The 20,114-nt window shown below is 39.9% G+C and overlaps 1 protein-coding gene across 2 annotated transcripts in view; it reads right to left on the bottom strand.

Moving 5' to 3' along the window:
- Positions 1–417: 417 nt before the first annotated feature.
- oxnad1 (oxidoreductase NAD-binding domain containing 1) overlaps positions 418–20,114 on the bottom strand; it is a 49,190-nt gene continuing 29,493 nt past the window's right edge. For both annotated transcript variants that reach the window (XM_073054417.1, XM_073054418.1), the window contains exons 5-7: positions 16,738–16,980; positions 14,167–14,275; positions 418–1,699 (exon numbers count right to left, since the gene is read on the bottom strand). In XM_073054417.1, coding sequence (XP_072910518.1) covers positions 1,548–1,699; positions 14,167–14,275; positions 16,738–16,980 — 504 coding nt within the window. In that variant the 3' untranslated portion in view covers positions 418–1,547. The remainder of the gene's footprint in view (positions 1,700–14,166; positions 14,276–16,737; positions 16,981–20,114) is intronic.

Here is a 20,114-nt window from a genome sequence, read left to right as displayed (position 1 = left end):
TTCTGCAGCCTTTTAACCTTTTCCACCTATCACCTCCCAGCCTCTCACTTCATTCCAGCCCCCCCCCCCCCCCCAACCTTTTTATTCTGGCTTCTTTTCCCTTTCCTTAGATGCTGCCTGACCTGCTGAGTTCCTGCAGCATTTTATGTGTTACACCAGACACAAATTTTCCTTCTCACATTTGCAAATGACATTTCATCACATGCAAAGTTGTGCAAAATATGTGCCAAGAATTTAAAAGTGACTAATAATAGATATTATTTAACTGATGTAAACTTCAGGTATAAAGAACTGAAGATCTTTGAGAATCTTTTATTTATTTATCCCAGGAAAGAATATCTTGTGGTTTTGTTTGTTGTTAAAAGTCAGAGTGAAACGAATGAGCAATGCAATTTTAAAAAAAGATACACAGGAGAAAACAATCTAAGTAATTTATTATAGCAGACACAAGGCATTCAATTTTCTTTTTGCCAAAGAGATACCCCCTTTTGACATCACAGTTCTATATGATCACAAGAAATGTCAGTATTTTATTCTATAAATTACAAAGGGAAATAACATTCAATGACATACCATATAGAAATGGATCTGTAAGTTCATGATAAATTACTTAAATACTGAACAGAAAATATGATTATTGCAAAAGTATACACCACATTGGTCTACCTAAATATATTATACAAGGTATCTATACCTGTGCCCATAATAAAAGGAAGTTTCATAAGCATGAATTACAGGCACAGTTACTTAATTATAGTGGTGCAATATGATGAGACATAGATGCCCTTTGTATTTTATTAAAAAACAATAATATTTCAGATAGCTAATTCACACTCAGAATAAAACCTTATACTGTACAATAAGAATGACTGAACTACTGATATTGAACTTAAGGAAAGTTATGAAAATATTGGTTCCATGGCTAGTTTCAAATATCTATTATTTTATTGAAAGATGGAAATAACTTTGGTAGTTATTTTCCTACAGGGTTCAGATATGATGGGACAAATGCCTCCCTTTTGTGTTGTAATTTTTAGTACATTTGTATTTCAGTATTAAAAAAGATTCCAAATGCAACACTTGCTAGAATTATTCATATGCAACCTGACTGACATCATATAATGCTCTGCAAGCAAACTTGTACTTCTATGGTTGTACTGCATTTGGGAGTTGACTGAGATGGAGTTCCTTGATTATGGTTTTATAGACAGGTCCAGAAAATTGATTTAGCCTGAAGTGAAGATAGTGGGGGCAGTTTAATTAAAGCTATTATAAAAGTTATTATTTTTCCATAGTTTGTGCCAAAAAGTACAAAAACTGTACAATTTCAGAATTTTCATAGAAATAATGCAATGGCAATTGATTACATGACATATTTGGATACATTCACTATTGGAATAACACCTCAAACTTAAATTTCTGCATAGTGCAGTATTTTTAAACTGGGAATTAAACCCAAGCACAGGTCACCTGAGAATAATGTGCATACCAAAGTAATAAAATGCTGCTGGATTACCAGAATGAGACCAATTGCCTTTAGACTCTCACTACCACCACTTCTCGAAAATTATACTCTCTTTAGGAACACCAAGCTTTTCTAGCTGTTGAGAAACAGACTCTATCATTGGAGGTGGACCACAAATATAGCAGAGATTATCTTTTGACACATGTGCCAGGGTATCTTCAGATATTCTTCCAACTGAAATAAAAATGAACATATTAAATTACAGAATAACTACATTCTCAATCAGATTTTCTATATAGCAAAGCACTACACAAGAACTAATTTTAGCTGTGGTCATCAACACATAACGAGTAACGTGAACAATAGTTATAAATTAAAAGAAAAATATCAATATAATATTATTTCCACAGCAAAATTTACAAATTTGGATTTTCTTAATACTTTAAAATAAATGTACTCTTAAAACATGGCAATGGCATAAGATCATAAGACCCAGGGCCAGAATTAGGCCATTCAGCCCCTCCAGTCTGCTCTACCATTCCATCAGAGAATTTATTATTCCCCTCAAACTCTCCTGCCTTTTGCCTATAATCTTTGATACCCTTGCTGACCAAAAACCTATCAACCTCCACTTTAAATATATTCAATGACTTGGCCTCCTTGGCTGTTTGTAGTAACAGATTCCACAGATTCATTACCCTCTAGCTAAAGAAATTCCTCCTGATTCTATACTCACTATAGAATGTTCCCACTATAGGAAACATCCTCTTCACATCGACTCCATTTAGGCCTTTCAATATTCAATAAGCTTCAACGAAATCTCCATTCCCATTCTTCTAAACTCCAGTGAGTACATGCTCAGAGCCATCAAACTGTCCTCATGTTAACCCTTTCATTCCCATTTTGTGAACCTCATCTGGACCCTCTCCAAAGCTAGCACATCCTTTCTTAGTTAAGGGGCCCAGAATACCTCACAATACTCAAACGTAACAATCTGTACACAAATATTGGTTCTAAACACAATGATGGCTATTGCCAGTAAATTAGGAACATTCCAAGCTCTTTTCAAAAACTGCCAAGAGATTCTTTGCATCATCCAACAGTTCTTAAACAAGGCAAAAGCTTCTATCACTGGAGTCTGCCCTCAGAAATACAGCAAAACTTACTTGTCAATTATATGCTTAAAATACAGACAGGTTTAAAGCCAGAAATGCATTTCCACCAAGCCAATAATTACCAAAAAAAACCCTCTTCTCCCTTCACATTACCCACCTGGCTTTTATAACCCTATTCCAGAGCAAGCTCCTGACTTCTCCGCCTAACTGCATGAACTCTGTAGGAGCCATGCATCTGTTCTCCATCTGCACTGTATTCTGTGCTGTGTGTATATTATGGTAGTTAGTCATGTGTGTAGGGGCATGGTAAAAGTGAAGGGAGCGAGTTTATATTTATGCTTTGTTTTGGGTAATGGTGAGCTGGGATCCGATGGATGTCACATCTTCTGTTGACCATTTAGTTTTCATCATTTAAGTTTCACTGCTTCAAGACTGTATGTTTTGCTAGTTGCTCGTCTGATTTTTGGAACATCATTACGAGAGTGACTGGAGAGGGCATCATCCAAGGATAACAATCTGTGGGGTTGCCAGCAGTGGCAATTGATTTGTTAGAATTGGCTGCTACATTCTGTCAACAAAAGATTTCAACAGTTATAGCAAGCAAACATCAGCATTTGGATGTGTCCGTGACATTAGAAGCACTACAGCCAAAAGCAGGTCAAGGCAAGTAAACACAAGGAAATCTGCAGATGCTGGAAATTCAAACAACACACACAAAATGCTGGTGGAACACTGCAGGCCAGGCTGTATTTACAGGGAGAAGCACTGTCAAGACTGACGAAGCGTCTCGGCCCGAAACATCAACAGCGCTTCTCCCTATAGATGCTGCCTGGCCTGCTGTGTTCCACCAGCATTTTGTGTGTGCTGTTTCAAGGCAAGTAATGATCTTTTGTTGATTCATGCTGTGTGTTTGGGTTTAGAACACAGCTTGGAGTGGTCATCATTGACTGTAAGCTCTGTACTGTGGGATTTGCTGCTCGGTTCTGTAAAAATATTGAACACCTGACAATACTGGGGCAGAGCTATGACGGCACTTAACAACAACTCCAAGCTCGGTGCGGAAACAACTTATTTCTACCGTTGATGTTTTCTATTTTTCCTTTTCAGAGTGGATGGGATTCAGATGAAGATCCTGACCTGGAGTTACACTCAGACTGTGGTTCTTTGTGGTGGTGGAACCCCCTCCTTGGGGCTCATGACCAATCACTTTTCAAAATCTCAAGGATGTAGTCTAGAAGACGAGCGCACCTTTGGGGTTCTGAGGTCTTACGGCCCTGTGGGCGGGCTGATTCTATGCTGATGCCACCAACCAAAGTGTCACGGGAGAAAACAGAACATTGGGAGCAGCAGATTAACTGTCAGAAGCTATGTACTCAGTGAGTGAATCTCTCACTCTAAGTTTGTTGCTTTTTTCCAAGTTCTCCAACTTGATAATCAGCAATGTGAAGACTTTATCATTGCAAATTAGCAAATTGTTATTATCATGTCTCCCCTCTCACTGTGAAAGGGGACACCTCTCTGTCCCTTTATTGGGAAGACAGAGAGCCTCTGGTATGTCGAATTGTCAGTTTGTGTTGTACTGCAGATCATGATTTTTCTTGGGGGCTTTGCTATTGCTTGCTTGGTGGGTGGAGAGTGCTGATGCTTTTTTGCAGAAGTGGGTAGAGGTGGGAGGTCATTACATTGCTGTTGCTTGTGTGTGGGGGGGAGTAGGGAGGCTTGGGGTTTCTTACATTTTTACTCTCATTCATTCTTTGGGGCACTCTTCTATATTCACGGATGTCTGCAAAGAACAAGAATTTCAGGATGTATATTGCATACATTTCTGATTTTAAATGGAACTATTGAAGTGAATGTCATTGTTTTGTCTGGTTTGCGCACTTCAAAAACAACACGAGTCAAGCTGGACATAGTGATCTTAAAGTCAATTAAACTTACTGGGAAAGCTTTGACAACTCAAATTGATAATGACTACTATAAAAGGACTACTATAAAATTGTTAAGATTAATTATTTAATACCATTAATTAGAAGTTTCCTGGTACCAGAAGAACAAGATGTTTTGCGAGTGCAGTCTCATTTGAGTAATTCAAAAAATCGTCGTGAAGATGTTGCTAAGCAACACAACTTGCTGTTGTCTTTAATGCCCATCTCAGAGCAAGATAAACTGCAAATATTGATATGCTTATTAATACAGTCACAGCAGAGTCTGAACAAATGGTTGAAACAAACGTGCAATATTGAAGATTAAATTGCTGGAGGAAATGAAAATATTTATAAAGCCACAGAGCATGTTGTAACGATGTTAAAAACTGAACATTTTGAGGATGACTTCACCCTGAAGACAGTGCATCTAATGTGTGCGCAGCAGGTTCTATTGCTAGCAGAGCATCCCGTGCATCTGATGCCTCCTCTGCATGTATTAAAACAAGAGGTCAATTTAACTGCATTATTTGCACAGCTACAGTTATTGAAAGACAAACATGCTTTGGAAGAGCATGAGGAGCAGCTGGAAAAACAGCTATGGAAAGGAAAGGAGCAGTTTAAGTTGCAGGAAGAAATTGCAGCACAGATGGCCAAGTTTAGGTGCTAAGGGTTTCAAGTGCTGTGGCTGCTAAATGTGCTCCAGCAGGACAGGAACTCTCACCATAGACCTATGTTTCACAAATGTTTATGAGCCATGAGTTTGAACCCCAAAGGGTAGTTCATGATGTTTACTCTCAGCCTGCAAAGAGGCTCTCTGAACCAATGCCATATCCAATAGCACAAGGTACTTCTGATGACATCGATTTCCAGTACAGATACACTTGTGTTTCAGATGATAAAAGTCTCAATAGTGCTCTGGAGGCCAGAAGGATGCAAAAGAGAATAGCAAGCTTAGTGATGCAATAACAACTCATTGCATCTCTGCTTAAAATAGAGATTCAAATCTTCAATGGTGATCCATTACAATATCATTCATTTATGAGGACTTTCAAGAATAGTACTGAAGGCAAGCCTGATGATTATGATGACTCACTCTCTTCTCGAACAGTTCACCTGATGTTACCTTTGAGAACTTGTCAAAAGTTACCAGCAAGTAAACCTGGAGGAAGGATATCTAAAGGCCAAAGCTTTACTACAGGAACATTAGCACATAATTGTATCAACCTATATGGAAATTGCTCTTTCTTGGATGCACATTAAATAAGAGTGAAAAGTTCTCCAAGACTATAGGCTATTGGAATGAAAGATGTTTAGTATATGCAAGAGCTGGACAGGCCTATTAATATAATCAACTGTTGTAAAGTTGCCTTATATGGTCAGGGATGAACGGAAATGTTTTGCCTTCGAGTTACCAGATAATCACAACCATGAGGCTACTTTCATCGACCTTGTGAGGCTTTCTACACACCCGATGTATGGAAATATACAGGATACTACATCAGCAGAAAGCAAAGGTGTGAACAAAACTAAGTCACAAATTTGTTCTAAGGCTAAAGGAAGCAGCTTTGCCACTGTGAAAAGTAAAGCTAAAACTGAGTCTGGAACTAATGAAAGTTTGGCTGTTCTGCCAGGGTGACCATATTTTCGATTCATGCTCTCAGCTAGAGAAAAGGGGTCACAAGGATAAGATTGTCTTTCTGAAAGAAAATGCTTCGGTTGTTTGTGTACAGGACATGTCAGCAAGGATTGCAGGAAGTGTCTTACATGCAAGGCATGCAGTGGCAAGTATCCCAGTACACTTCATATTCACTCTGAAGAAAAGGGTCACTGAAATAAAGCCATGAAAGAATCAAATGCAGCATGAGTAATGCCCTGGTATCTAATGGCCTAACCGGGGGGAGGTTTGCTGGTGATCATGATTGCAAACTTCCTATAATTCAGATGAAGTCTATGAATATTAACAGGACAACGGTTACTTGTGCTTTCCTAGATCAAGTATGTACAGCAGTGTTCTCAACAGCGAGCCTTATGAACAAGTTCAACCTGACAGGAAAAGAAACACATTCTTTTACATACCATGGATCAAGAGAAGGTTGTGAGTAGCTATGTTGTTTCAGGATTATAAGCGGTTGGCTTAGATAATCTGAACTACCCAACATCTATACGCAGGAACATATGCTTGTCTACAAAGGGAACATTCCTCAGAGAGATCTTCAGGAATGGTCTCACCAGAAGCATATTTGTTTGCCAGAAATTGAGCTGGTGATAGGGGTGCACATGCCTAAAGAATGGGAGCTATTGCAACTGATTTGCAGTATTAATGATGGACTGTTAATGGACCAGTGAAAGGAGACCATGATGGTGGAAGCGACCATGCTCGGCCAAAGCTGACAGTTAACAGAATTTAAATATTGCACCTGGATGAGCTTTGGCAACAATTCAAGACAGATTTCCCCGAATACAGTCAAGAACAACAACTAGGTTTGTCAAGAGAATATCACGATCCAGGATAGATCACTTAGCAGAAAGAGGACGTTTGTGTGAATGTTAAGATTTCATTGTCTGCTGTGTTTTTGTAGTATGTAGTTGTAATTATTATGGTATAATAATTAGGGGGCTGGAATGTAGGAACCAGGTATTTCTTCTATATCTGCATTGTATTCTGAGCTGCATGTTTATTATGGACATCAGTCACGCAAGTGGGGCATGGTAAAAGCGAAGGGAATAAGTTACATATTCATGCTTTGTTCTGTAGGAAGATGGAGATTGAGGGACGTCACATCTTTTGTTGACTGCTTAGTTACACTTAGTTTTCTTTGCTTCAAGATTGTACATTTTGCCAGTTACTAACAAAGGATTTAATTACAGTTCTTTGACTTTTGGAACATCATTACTAAAATAACTGGAGGGTGCATCATACAGGGCTAACAGTCCAACAGTGGCAATTGATTTGTTAGAATTGGCTGCTATAAACTCCATTTCTGATTAAATTATCAAGATTCTGATAGAAGTGGATATTTCAAAGGGACTGGAATAATGGGCAGCACTGTAGCATACTGACTAGTGTAACACTTAACAGTGCCAACAATCAGTGGTTAAGAGTTCAATTCAGACTGCTGTCTGTAAGGGTTTTGTATATTCTCCCTTGAGAGTGTATGGGTTTCTTCCAGGTACTCCGGTTTCCTTACACATGCCAAAGATGTATGGGTTAGGGTTAGTAAATTGTGGGTATGCTATGTTGGCACCAGAAACATGGTGCCCCCAGCACATCCTCAGGATGCATTGGTCATTGATACATTTCTCTGTATGCTGTGATGTATACATGACAAATAGAGCTAATCTTAATGTTTAATATCTCACCCTCCCCCACCTACCATACACTGAATACACTTAGAAGACAAAACAATACACTGCATGCTGCTATACATATATTAAACTGGAATAGTGATTGGATGTCAAATTCTCTCTAGATTTTGGGGGCATTCCAGAAAATTAGGAGCAGCTTTTTTTTAAAAAAAAAAGGTGGAATGATTAATGTTTCACATAATTATCTTTATCTCTTTTTTAGCAATCCAGTTCATTTCCTCTCTCATTTTTATTTCTTACTTTCAAACATCAATTCAATTCCATTTTGAAATTCAAAATTGAATCAGCATCCATTCCACTTTCAGGCGTCACATTCCAGGTCACAACTATTTACAATGCACAAATTATTCTCCCACATTTCCTAATTACTATCACTGTAAATTTGCATAATTTTTCCTCTCAATTCCATTTCCCCCCCATTTAATCCAGTTATGACTTTGAATGACCTTATGAAATATTCTCTCAATCTTATTTGTCCATGGGGGGGGGAAATCACCCCAACATCTCTAATCTAGTTTAAAAACAGAAAACTAGTCGCTGGAAACAATCTATTTTACACCCACAGCTCAATGTTATCAAAAATAAGTTCATTACACAAAGGTCACCCCTAAATGTCTACTAATGCCTCTTGGCCAATGGATGTGATTTTTGTGGGTTGCAAGATCTATCTTCCCCACCCCACATCCAATTCCACACTCAGTTGCTTCATTCACAAAGCTCTTTGTGCTTTATGGTGTAACCATAAAACCCTGGAGCAGAATTAGGCCACTTGAGTCTGTTCCACCATTCCATCATGGCTGATTTATTACCCCTCTCAACCCCATTCTCTGCCTTCTTCCCATAACTTTTGAAACCCTGGTTAATCAGGAACATATCAACTTATGTCTTAAATAAATCCAACATACTGGCCTGTACAACCATATGTAGCAAAAGATGCCACAGATTCACCTCCCTTTAGCAAAATAATTTCCACCTCATCCATTCTAAATTCTGAGTGTGCCCTCTGGTGCTAGACTCCCCCATTTCAGAGGACCAGTCCTGGGCCCAGCATGCAAGTGCAATTAGAAAGAAAACACAGCAGCACCTCTACTTTCTTAGGAGTTTGTTGAGATTTGGCATAATACCTAAAACTCTGTCAAACTTCTATAGATGTGCAGTAGAATATATTGACAGGCTGCATTGCAGCCTGCTATGGAAACACCAATGCCCTTGAACAGAAAACCCAATAAAAGGTAGTGGATATGTCCCAGTCCATCACAGGTAAAGCACTCTCCACCACTGAGCACATCTAAATGAACCATTTTCGTAGGAAAGCAGTGTTCATCATCAGGGAGCCCCACCACTTAGGACATGCTCTTCTCACTGCTGCCAACAGGAAAGTGGTACAAGAGCCTCAGGACTTACACCACCAGGTTCAGGAACAGTTCCGACCCTCAACTACTAGGCTGTTGAACCAAAGGAGATAACTTCACTCAATTTCACTTGCAAATTTCTCTCATGCTGTTGATATTTATTACTCGTTTATTATTATTTCTTTCTTTTTTCTGTTTGTAAAATTTGTTGCCTTTTGCACACTGGTTGAACGTTCAAGTCAGTCCAGTCTTTCATTGATTCTATAAAGTTTATTATTCAATTTATTTACTGAGAATGCCTGTAAAAAATGAATCTCAAGGCTGAATATGGTGATGTATATGTATTTTGACCATAAATTTACTTAGAATTTTACAAGAAACATCCTCTTCATATCCACTCTATCTTGGCCTTTCAATATTCAATAGATTTTAATGTGATCCCCCTTCATTCTTCTGCATCAAGCTGCAATTGCAGTTCCTTCATGCGGTTGCTAAGGATTTGAATTTCAATTTTCTTGAGCTCTGGCCAATATTGCATCAGCCTGTTAATTACTACACATTTGCTTTTGGGGAATTGTACAGTATATTTGTACACAGGCACAGAAACATAGAAAACCTAAAGCACAATACAGGCCCTTCAGCCCACAAAGTTGTGCCAAACATGTCCCTACCTTAGAAATTACTAGGCTTACCTATAGCCCTCTATTTTACTGAGCTCCATGTACCTATCTAAAAGCTTCTTAAAAATCCTTATCGTATCCGCCTCCACCACCATTGCCGGCAGCCCATTCCACGCACTCACCACTCTAAGTAAAAAAAAACAACTTACCCCTGACATCTTCTCTGTACCCACTCCCCAGCACCTTTGACCTGTGTCCTCTTGTGGCAACCATTTCAGCCCTGGGAAGAAGCCTCTGACTATCCACATGATCAATGCCTTTCATCATCTTATACACTTCTATCAGGTCACCTCTCATCCTCCGTCACTCCAAGGAGAAAAGGTCGAGTTCACTCAACCTATTCTCATAAGGCCTGCTCCCCAATCCAGGCAACATCCTTGTAAATCTCCTCTGCACCCTTTCTATGGCTTCCACATCCTTCCTGTAGTGAGGCGACCAGAACTGAGCTCAGTACTCCAAGTGGGATCTGACCAGAGTCCTATATAGCTGCAACATTACTTCTCGGCTCCTAAATTCAAATCCACGATTGATGACGGCCAAGACATCGTACACCTTCTTAACCACAGAGTCAACTTACGCAGCTGCTTTGAATGTTCTATGGACTCCAACCCCAAGATCCCTCTGATCCTTCACACTGCCAAGAGTCTTACCATTTATACTATATTCTGCCATCATATTTTCCTACCAAAATGAACTACTTCACATTTATCTGGGTTGAACTCCATCCGCCACTTCTCAGCCCAGTTTTGCATCCTATTAATGTCCCGTTGTAACCTCTGACAGCCCTCCACACTATCCACAACACCCCCAACCTTTGTGTCATCAGCAAACTTACTAACCCATCCCTCCACTTCCTCATCCAGGTCATTTATAAACATCACGAAGTTTGATGCACCCCACTGGTGACCGACCTCCATGCAGAATATGACCCATCTACAATCACTCTGCCTTCTGTGGGAAAGCCAGTTCTGGATCCACAAAGCAATGTCTCCTTGGATCCCATGCCTCTTCTTTACTTTCTCAATAAGCCTTGCATGGGGTAACTTATCAAATGCCTTGCTGAAATCCATATACACTACATCTACTGTTCACCTTCATCAATGTGCTTAGTCACAACCTCAAAAAATTCAATCAGGCTCGTAAAGCACGACCTGCCCTTCACAAAGCCATGCTGACTACTCCTAATCATATTATACTTCTCCAAATGTTCATAAATCCTGCCTCTCAGGATCTTCTCCATCAACTTACCAACCACTGAGGTAAGACTCACTGGTCTATAATTTCCTTGGCTATCTCTACTCCCTTTCTTGAATAAAGGAACAACATTCACAGCCCTCCAATTCTCCAGAACCTCTCCCGTCCCCATTGACGATACAAAGATGATCGCCAGAGGTTCAGCAATCTCCTCCCTCGCCTCCCACAGCAGCCGGGGTACATCTCATCCAGTCCCGGCGACTTATCCAACTTAATGCTTTCCAAAAGCTCCAGCACATCCTCTTTCTTAATATCCACATGCTCAAGCTTTTCAGTCTGCTGAAAGTCATCACTACAATCACCAAGGTCCTTTATCATAGTGAATACTGAAGTATTCATTAAGTACCTCTGCTATTTCCTCCGGTTCCATACACACTTTCTCACTGTCACACTTGATAGGTCCTCTTACTCTTCACATACTTGTAGAATGCCTTGGGGTTTTCCTTTATCCTGCCCGCCAAGGCCTTCTCATGGCCCCTTCTGGCTCCCCTAATTTCCTTCTTAAGCTCTTTTCTATTAGCCTTATAATCTTGTAGATCTCTAACACTACCTAGCTCTCTGAACCTTTTATAAGCTGTTCTTTTCAACTAGATTTATTACAGCCTTTAAACACCACGGTTCCTGTACCCTACCATAACTTCCCTGTCTCATTGGAATGTACCTATACAGAACTCCACACAAATATCCCCTGAATATTTGCCACATTTCTTCTGTACTTTTCCCTGAGAACATTTGTTTCCAACTTAAGACTCCAATTTCCTGCCTGATAGCCTCATAATTCCCCTTTCTCCAATTAAATGCTTTTCTAACTTGTCTGTTCCTATCACTCTCCAATGCTATTGTAAAGGAGACACAATTATGATCACTATCTCCAAAATGCTCTCCCACTGAGAGATCTGACACCCAACTAGGTACATTTCTCAAGTACAAGTACAACCTCTCCTCTTGTAAGCTTATCTACATACTGTGTCAAGAAACCTTCCTGAACACACCTAACAAACTCTACCCCATGTAAACCCCTTGCTCTAGGGAGATGCCAAACAATATTTGGGAAATTAAAATCTCCCATCAAGACAACTCTTATTACACCTTTCCAGGATCTGTTTCCCTATCTGCTCCTCAATCTCTGTTACTATTGGGCAGCCTATGAAAAACACCCAGTAAAGTTACTGACCCCTTCCTGTTCCTAACCTCCACCCACAGAAGCTCCATAGACAATCCCTCCATGGCGTCTACCCTGAGCCATCCAAGTCTCTGTAAAGGCCACCACATCATATCTCTAGTACTGATCCACACTCTAAGCTCATCCGCTTTGCTCACAATACTCCTTCGGTCTGAGCACGTCCCTTCTCTATCACCTGCCTATCCTCCCTCTTACACTGTCTACAAGCTTTCTCTATTTGTGAGAAAACCTCCTCTTCACCAGTCTCTTCAGTTCAGTTCCCACCCCTCAACAATTCTAGTTTAAACTCTCCCCAGCAGCCTTAGCAAACCTCCCCACCAGGATATTGGTCCCTCTGGGATTCAAGTGCAACCTCTTTTTTGTGCAGGTCACATCTGCCCCAAAAGAGGTCCCAATGATCCAGAAATCTGAATCCCTGCCCCTTGCTCCAATCCCTTAGCATGCATTTATCCTCCACCTCATCCTATTCCTATTCTCACTGTTGCATGGCACAGGCAGTAATCCCGAGATTACTACCTTTGCGGTCCTGCTTCTCAGCTTCCTTCCTAACTCCCTGTAGTCTTTTTTCTCTTCCCTTTTTTCAACCTCTTCCCTTTCCCTACCTATGTCATTGGTACCAATATGTACCACGACCTCTGGCTGTTCTCCCTCCCACTGCAGGATATCGTGAACACGATCTGAAACATCCCAGACCCTGGCATCTGGGAGGTAAACTACCATCAGAGTTTCTTTCCTGTGTCCACAGAATCACCTGCCCGACCCCTTAACTATAGAGTCCCCTATCACTACTGCATTCCTCTTCCCTTCCCTACCCTTCAGAGCCACAGGGCCAGATCCTGTGCCAGAGCAGCTTCCCCCAGGTAGGCTGACCCCCCAACAGTACTCAAACAGGAGTACTTATTGTCAAGGGGTAGCCACAGGGGTACTCTCTAGTACCTGACTCTTCCCCTTCCTGACTGTGAGCCACCTGTCTGTTTCTGTGGCCCTGGTGTGACCACCTACCTACAACTCCTTTCTATCACCTCCTTGCTCTCCCTGACCAGGCAAAGGTCACAGAGCTGCATCTCTAGTTCCCAAACTCAGTCCCTTAGGAGCTGTAGCTCGACACACAGATATGGCCATCTAGGAGGCTGGGAGACTCCGAGACAACTGACACCGAGCACAGAAAACTGGCCTCACACATGTACTTCCTCCTTTCTGCAATTAACACAGGTAAACCTACCTCACCTCGTCCCGTTACCGTCTAGGCCCATTGAGCCGAAGCCCTACCACTCTGCTGCCTTTCACTCCGCTGCCCATTCCGAACACTGGATAGGGCAGTCTTTTTTTTTATATAAACTTTTTGCATGCTGTCATCACGCGCCTGCACAGTCTCGCCTCTCTTCTACCCGAGTAGTAAAAAAAACTCCCTTCGCTACAAAAAAAAATTAGCCATTCATTTGCAGCCTTCTTGCTCCTTCCATCTGCCTACTATTTCTGTTAATCATCTGGCATTCTGATTTATCTTTTCTCTACCCATCTCACCACAAGTATAAGGTACTGTATCAAGGAATCAGGCTACTTTTCATAAAGCTGTGTATAGTCATAAGGCTGAAATGGGAACTTTGCAATTAACATCAAATTATATGCATATTGTATGAATTTGTGACAATTGCAATAAAAATATTTTCTGTTCATAAAATTAAGAAGTCTTAATTAAAGTCAACGCAAGACAAATTCTTATCCATCAGGTTCACATATATTGTTTGATCCTGATTAAAATTAGCAACAACGCTAAACCTACTATAAACTAAATTTAACAAAACCAAAAATTTTTTAAAGCTTACCAGTTACATAAGGCAGTATTTCTTCAGGTATTTCAGAAATCTGTTGTGTCACATGAAAATGACAGCTGATTTTTCCACAAAACTCATTTGCTAGGTTTATGATGTTTCTCTGGAAGACAGATTGTGGCATACATGATTAAACAAATAACTTTACCGTAGGAATGAGAAATGCATCCATTAGAGCCAATGAATGGAACAAAAAAGTTTGATTTATGAGATGACTATGTAAAGTATCAAATGATTACAAAAAAATGTAACTGCTTCACTATTATTGTTGAGTAACACCAGCCTTACCCCTAACAATATTATAGTTGTCTCTAAAGTAACTTAACAAATCACGTAGCTGCAAAATAATCAGTAAAGAAAGTAGGCCACACCTCCGTTCTCCAGCTAAAAACAGTACTTTGTCAATATTCTGCATACTATAACAGTGGAGGCAACTTGGGAGAAAGTGCTACCCATTTTTCAAATTTTGTTAAGACCTGATGATTCATTTCTTTCAGAAGAAAATTGCATCAAGAAGCATGAAAGCAAAGAGAGCAAAATGTTTTCCAATGCTAATGTCCAAATTTGCTAAAGTTACTGATGACACAAACATAGATATGAAAGTTACAGAAGAATGTCACCTATCTATATTCATTTATTATGGGCAGCATGGTAGCATAGTGGTTAGCACAACGCTTTACAATGCCAGCATTCAGGATTCAATTCCCACTGCTGCCTAGAAGAAGCTTGTATGCAATCCCTGACACTGCTCGAGTTTCCTCCAGGCGCTCTGGCTTCCTCCCACATACCAAAGACGTATAAATTAGGCAAAACACACAAAATGCTGGTGGAACACAGCAGGCCAGGCAGCATCTATAGGGAGAAGTACAGTCGACGTTTCGGGCCAAGACCCTTCGTCAGGCCTGAGCCTGAAACTATAGATGCTGCCTGGCCAGCTGCATTCCACCAGCATTTTGTGTGTGTTGCTTGAATTTCCAGCATCTGCAGATTTCCTCATGTTTACGTATAAATTAGGGTTAGTAATCTGTGGGTACACTAGGTTGAATCGGAAGCCTCCAGTACATCCTTCAACTGTGTTGCTTGTTGACCAAAAAAAAGTGACAAATAAAGCTAATCTTGTTATCCTTTCAAAGTGATGTTCAGAGAACTGGAAAATTAAAAATCATGTGGGAAATATAGAAATGACATTTTTGGTAGGAAAATAAGATTTCTAGGGGAATTTAATTACTAAACTAAGGAGATTGTGCTTTAGTTATGCATGATATTTGTGGTAATATTTATAGTAGCAGTTCTTATGCAAGGATGCAAGTGCATGGGGAGTATTTCACAAGTTTGCTAGACTGATACATAGAATGGGGAAATTGTCTGCTGGTTTGCATCTGCTTGAGTTTAGAGTTTTACTGAAACACAGTATTTTGATGAATCTTGACAAGGTGGAAGTGGAGAAAATATTTCTTTTTGTGGGTGAACCTAGGTTAAGACAGTAATGAGGAGAAACAATTTCTTGTAATGAATCATTTCTTAGAAACTCTTACTCTCAAAAGCTGGTGGAAACAGTCTTTGAATATCTTTAAAAAGGGAGTTATCAGCATGGAATTAAAAGTTCCATGTCCTGCTCATTCTTCAAATAAGCCTTACATCACATGAATCATCATTTAAAACTGCCTACCTCCCTATTCTGAAACTTTGACCATATTTGTTGTTCCTCAAATGTTGCCACTGATAATTGCCTCATTAGGTATCATTTAACCTTTCTTAATGATCTTCTGAATGAAGTGTATCAAACGATTTAGTATTCTACACTGTACATCAAATATAAAAATTTGCTTGCCTTGATTTTGCTAAACTCTATTGAGAACTTCACCTTTGGAATATGGATTTTATTTGAAAAAATCTTTAATAAAATAAATTACTATAGTAGTACAGTTTTTAAAAAAAACTAATTAAAAATGTTTAAGATACTAAAAGTATCAATAAAACTTAATACAATTTTGCTGTAACACCCTTAGTTCTGTAAGTGCTGTTTGAGAAAGGTGGGAAACAGGAGAGAGGTCTAAAGACAGCACAATTTATGCAAATTCCATAAGCAGCTAAGGATTAATTTCAAATTTCCACATGTATTTTAAACTGAAGTTTTAAACGTTTGCAAAAGGCACTTGGACAGTTTAGTAACTTGTTGATTATCATTAGTCTTTGCTCCTGTTTTAGAGTCAGAAATAGCACCAACAAACAATGACATATTATTAATGGCTAAAGGTATTTTCAAACATGGGAAAAAACTGGACCAGATGCATCATTGCCTTTACATGAATATTTCAAAGAACTACATACTAAATGAAATGTTGAAATTGCACTGGCAGCATTACACCTCTAATTCATAGCTAAGGAAATTTAATTAAGCCACAGATTTAATATAATGTTAGACTTCATTAAACTATGTAAATAAAGCCTATTCAACTGTCTGCTGTAAACTAGTTTAAGTGGCTACATTACACATCAGTCCATAGACTACACAAGCTGTCCAATTCACACACTGATTAAGAAAGATGTAAAACAAATTCTAACCTTGAAAAGAAGTTCCTCTGTGTTCTTAGCACTGAAATATAGTTGTACTGAACCAGGTTTGTATTTACAATGCTCCATTTCTTGGAATCTGTGGAGATCAGCAATGTGCAAGAGTATAGAGTACAAGGGATTAATACCCACACCACCTGCAACCAACAACAGATCCACCGGAGCATCAGAAGGCTGAGGGTCAAAGAAGAAATCACCTCCGACACGAAGTGTTACCTTTGAACCAATGTTGCACTAAAAAAGAAATAAAATATTTGTCAAGACTGCATTTAAAACCTGCCACTTTTGGGGAGGTTCAACGAAGAAACTAAAATGCCTCCTGAATACCTGTTGTCTTCCAAACAAATATATCTTGATACTGCAAATTAAGTGAGAAATTAAACCCAATGCTGTTCCAACTTTAACTTGGCCACATATTTAGGAATGCTTTTTCTTCCCCTCACTCCCATTCCCTCTTTTGTGGTATTCATGACCTTGGATCCCTCCAAATTAGTGGTTCCCAACCTGGGGTCCAGAGGCCCATTGGTTAATGGCAAGGGTCCATGGCATTAAAAAAAGGGTTGGGCACCCCCGTTCTACACATCTCTGGATGCTTAACAGCCTGATGGAGTTTCAGATTTATCATAAGTTGAGAGTTACTAACATTCAGCAAAATGTAGTCGCTTGGTTTTCACAACTAGGTCCTACTGAAACTTTCATTGGGACCATGCACAATTTCAGGCACTAGATTGATGATCTATGAGAGGAATTGGGGGAACTGGAATAAAGACAGCATTCCCTCATGCACACTCTCTGGATTTGAAGGGGGATATGGAAAAGTTAAGCGTTAAGCATAGGTATTCAAAACACAGATTTAAAAACATTTAATCTTTAAGAATAAAGTGCGGAATGGAGGAAGGAGCAATAAGATAAAATGAAAGCCCTGAAGCTGGACTTCAAATTTTTGATTGGCAATCTCATCTATAGGCCATCAGCTTGCTCTTCAAATCGACTCCACGCTCATTTTATATGTATTCATGTGCTTGCACAGTCTTTATGTACAAGTATTCTATGTAATCAGCATATCAATCCCCAAAGTAGCAACTGAGTCACAAAAGGGTAAATACATTATCAATTAATAATAAAGTACGAATACAAGGCATCCCCCTTAATTGCTACATGTACAACAAGCTGAAGGAACTCAGCAGGCTGGGCAGCATCCATGGAAACGAGCAGTCAAATTTCTGCTCCCAGGATGAGGCTTTCCGTTCCAGGACATCTCAAATGTCCTCTTTCTCCAAGGATCATGGTTTCCCTTCTGCCATCATCAATGATGCCCTCACCCGCATCTCATCCATTTCCCGCACTTCGGCCCTTACCCCATCCTCCCATCACCACAACAAGGACCACGTTTGCCTTGTCTTCACCTACCACCCCACTAGTCTCTGGATCTGGCATATTAGCCTCCGCAACTTCCGCCACCTTCAACAGGACCCCACCACTAAGCACATCTTTCCCTCTCTACCCGTCTCCACTTTCCGCAGGGATTGTTCCCTCTGCGACTGCCTGGTCCACATGTCCCTCCCCACAGATCTCCCACCTGGTACTTGTCCCTGCAAGTGCAAGTGCTACACCTGTCCCTATACCTCTTCTCTTACCACCATTCAGGGCCCCAAACAGTCCTTCCAGGTGAGGCAACACTTCACTTGTGAATCTGTTGGGGTCATCTATTGCATCTGGTGCTCCCAGTGCGGCCTCCTCTGCATTGGCAAGACCCGATGCAGATTGGGGGACCGCTTTGTCGAGCACCTCCGCTCTGTCCTCCATAACAGACAGGATCTCCCGGCTGCCACCCACTTCAACTCTGCTTCACATTCCCATTCGGATATGTCCATACATGGCCTCCTCTACTGCCATGATGAGGCCAAACTCAGGTTGGAGCAGCAACACCTCATATACCGTCTGGGTAGTCTCCAGCCCCTTTGCATGAACATCGAATTCTCCAACTTCCGGTAACTCCCTCCCTCTCCCTTCCCCCATCCCAGTTTCACTCTGCCTCCTCTTCCAGCTGCCAATCACCTCTTGTGATTCTGCCTTCTTCTACTACACAGTGCTTTCCCCTTACATTCCTTCTTCACCCTTCCTGCTCTTTCCTCTGATTGGTTTTTCACCTGGCACCTACCAGCCCACCCTTTCCCCACCTTCTTTATAGGGCTCCTGCTCCCTCCTGTCCTGACGAAGGGTCACAGCCCGTAATATAGATTGTTATTTAACATGATTTTGGTTACCCCATTTTGAATGGCATAATCAAACTCAACAAAAAGGAAAGGATTCAAACATATGAAGGGCAATCTTGAACTTTTTTAAAAAAATGCCCTTTTAGTATTGTCTAAGTATATTATTTTATGGCAAATTTACGTTTGTCAATTTATAAATAATTACACAAATTGTTTGCACAATTTTGGACACAATTTGTAGTGGAATTACCAATGGAACATTTTAATCCAAAATTTAAACTCTACCCAGAATATACGTTCAATTTCTATTGCTAGAGTTTCTGCAACTTCCTCATTTGTGTTTATTTAAAAATATATAAAAAACATATTTTCAGTTTCGTACTTTTTTTTCACTAGAATTTTCTTGGCTTTGTAGCAGAAATCTCACTAGTCAGTGAGAATCTGTAATAACAACCGTTTCATTTCCTAACTTAGCAGTCAAATAGTAACAAGAAGTTATACAAAATATATGAGTACCACATTTTCTCAGCAGACCAGGCAGTATCTATGGAAAAGAGTATAGTCAATGTTTAGGGCAGAGACCCTTTATCAGAACTAGAGAGGGAAAAAAAAGTGAAGTCAGAGCTACATTTTCATAGCTATCTATACTGAAGAGATATAAAATAAATGGAAACATTCACAAGCATTAGAATATGTGCTTTTCTAACTGAAGATTTTTATTAAACGTTGTATACATCAGCAGTTCATAACTAAAATAACTGCTGAAACTCAGACTTGGATTGGGCACAGAGCTCTGTGTAATTTCCAAAGATTTAAAATTGCATATAGCACTTTTGATCAAATTATAAGGAAAGAGAAAAAAAATCATTGAACCACTTACATCCAATTGTGCTATCAAGGAAATCTATCATTAATTATGCAACAAGCTTTTATATTTTTTTATTTAATTCAACTAGTTACTTTCAGAAACAAAACAGTTAAACCATGTTTTTCATCTTCTCACGAACGACTGCATTCTGGCACTGAAATAGTGGTATAGCACCAGCTAGTGGTAGTGAGATTTATATACAATCAGAATGTGGAGGTCACACTTCAAAATAAGTACAAAATATGCACTTTTGTCAACCAGTTTAAATCTATGTTCAAACTGAT

The sequence above is a fragment of the Hemitrygon akajei genome, chromosome 8 (assembly GCF_048418815.1).
Source record: "Hemitrygon akajei chromosome 8, sHemAka1.3, whole genome shotgun sequence".
Lineage (NCBI taxonomy): Eukaryota > Metazoa > Chordata > Chondrichthyes > Myliobatiformes > Dasyatidae > Hemitrygon > Hemitrygon akajei.
The sequence above is the reverse complement of the archived record's forward strand: the minus strand, read 5'-3'. Positions and strand labels throughout refer to the sequence as shown.